Source organism: Penaeus vannamei, chromosome 36 (assembly GCF_042767895.1).
Source record: "Penaeus vannamei isolate JL-2024 chromosome 36, ASM4276789v1, whole genome shotgun sequence".
NCBI classification, from domain to species: Eukaryota; Metazoa; Arthropoda; class Malacostraca; order Decapoda; family Penaeidae; genus Penaeus; species Penaeus vannamei.
The window spans coordinates 19,203,004-19,205,503 of NC_091584.1; the positions used below are offsets into that span (position 1 = coordinate 19,203,004).

Below are 2,500 nucleotides of genomic sequence, written 5' to 3' on the forward strand. Positions count from 1 at the left end.
TGGGAATGAGGGGAAGGGAAAGTGTGAACAGGAAGGAGCGGAGAGGATAAGGAAGAAACACCGACATGAGAAAGGGGGGGGGTGTAAGGGAAGGAATAAGGAGGAGAAATAGGGAGAAGATATGGGGGAGAAAGGGAGAAGAATATGGGGGAGAAAGAGGGAGAGGAAGAAGGGAGGAGAAAGAGGGAGAAGAAGTATGGAGAAGAAAAAGGGAGAGGAAGAAGGGTAAAGAAAGAGGAAGAGGAAGAATATGGCTGAGAAAGAGGGACATGAGTCTGAAGGAGAAAGACCAAAAGGGAGAAGAGGGAGAAGAGGGGAATAACAGAAGGGAGATGAGCAACGTGAACACGTACAACGCAATATTAAAAATAAAATAAAATAAAATAAAAAACAACAAAGAAAAAATCCAAAATATATTGCCCCCCCCTAAAAAAAAAGAAAAAAAAAATCTTACCTGGTGGGCGTGGTGCTTGTAGTCATCGACGCCCATGAGCGAAGTGTAGGCAGGCAGTCTCATCGTGGGCGGCGAGATATTGGTTCCGGCCACCATCATGGGCGTGGGTCCTAGTAGGGGAGGGGGGGAGGATCGAAAGTAGGGAATAAGTGGGGGGCGGAGGAGGAGGGAATATGAGGAAGAGGAGGAGGAGGAATATGAGGAGAAGGAGGAAGAGGAAGAGGAGGAGGAGGAGGAGCAAGAGGAGAGGAAGAGGAGGAGGAGCAAGAGGAGAGGAAGGAGGAGGAGGAGAAGATAAATCAATAAAACCACATAAAAAATCATAAAAATAATAATAATTGTATAATAAGGTATAAATAGAAAACTTCTTGGGCAAAATTTTGAAACTAGAAAAAATCCATTAACTATATTAAGCACAAAAATACAAAATAAGGGAGAGAGAGGGAAGGGAGAGGAGAGAGGGAGAGGAGAGAGAGAGAGAGAGAGAGAGAGAGAGAGAGAGAGAGAGAGAGAGAGAGAGAGAGAAAGAGAAAGAGAAAGAGAAAGAGAAAGAGAAAGAGAAAGAGAGAGAGAGAGAGAGAGAGAAAGAGAGAAAGAGAAAGAGAGCAGGGAAAAAAAAAAAAAAAAAAGCGCGTGGTACTCGAGTATCCCCAATTAACTTCCGAACAATAGAAGTCTGAATCCGAAATCCGAGACCACCCAAAGGCGAGTTGCAGCCGCGCTCCTATTAAACCACAAAGTTGCATTCCCTGTTATCAAGCCTGGACTCTTTCTCTTCCCAGTTCCTATCACGTGTCCTCGTATTTTTTTAAATCTTATTTTTTATTAATTTTATAATTATTTATTTTTTCTTTATTTTTTATTATTTTTTTATTATTTTTTTCTTTTGTATTTTTTTTATCGTGCCTTGTTTTCATCATTTTCGTTTGTCGCTTCACCCCCCTCTACGTCTTCTTTGCCTCTCTCATTCCATTTTCCTCCCTGCTGTGTAGTGCAATGGTTAGCGTTCTCGTCTAACCGTCCCGCGCGCTGCCAGTGGATGGTCACCCTGGTCATTCCGTGCGCACAGGGGGGGAGGGGGGGGGGGATTTAGAAAAAAAAAAAAAAAAAAAAAAATAGACGGCATGTCACAGCAAAGAATATCCTTTGTAATAAACGGAATGCAAACTAAATCTTAAATCTGAATTCCTGCATCCTCGACCCTTCCACTTCCTTTCCCTCTCTCCTTCTCCTTCCCACACCAACTCCCTTTTCCGTCCCCCTCCCCTACCTCTTTTCCCCTCTCCGTCTAAATCTTGTTTCTTTCTCCCTCTCTTCTTCATTCCTTTTTTTCCATTCCGTTTATCATCGCCTATTTTCCTTCCCCTCTATCCGATCTGTCTGTCTCTCTCACTCGGTTTCAATGATCCAATTTCCCTCCCTCTCTCTCCCTTCCTCCCTCACGCCCTTCGTCTCTTACTCTCACTCCCTACCTCACCCTCTATGCCTCTCGCTCTTCGCCTCATATAAATCCACTCCTTCACATCATCTTTCCCATACTCCTTCTCCCTTTCATCTTCCTCTTACTCTCATCTTACCTCTCCCTTCCCTACCCTCCCTCCTTCTCCATCCCACTCTTTCTTGCCCCCCTCTCTCTCCCCCTTCTCCCTTTCATCCCACCCTCTTCCCCCTCCTCCATCTTCCTCCCTCCCTCTTTCCCCCTCCCCTCCCTCTCCATCCCACTCTCTCTTACCCTCTTCTCCATCTCGATCTCTCTCCCACTCTCTCTTCCCCCTTCTCCCATCTCCCCTCCCAATATCTCTTTCTCCCTACCCTCGCCATCTCCCTCCCTCTCTCCTTCTTTCTCTCCTTCCCCCCTTTCCCTACCCTCCTCCCTCTCCATCCCACTCCCTCCCCTTCTTACTCTTTCCCTTCCCACTCTCTCTTCCCCCCTTCTCCATCTTCCTCCCGCTCCTCCCCCTTTCCCCTACCGTCTCTCCTCTCCATCCCACTCCCTCCCCTTCTTGCTCTCCCCCCATCCTCTCCCCCCTTCTCCCTCTCCCTCTT

The 2,500-nt window shown here is 46.8% G+C and overlaps 1 protein-coding gene across 1 annotated transcript in view; it reads right to left on the reverse strand.

The window, feature by feature from the left end:
• Window positions 1-454: 454 nt before the first annotated feature.
• The window catches only part of LOC138859425 (protein hunchback-like), a gene marked incomplete at its 3' end in the record, with an annotated part of 6,426 nt that continues 4,380 nt past the window's right edge, over window positions 455-2,500 (reverse strand). Inside the window, 1 exon segment of the mRNA XM_070114546.1 lies at window positions 455-564. Within this exon segment, the coding sequence (XP_069970647.1) occupies window positions 455-564 (110 nt within the window).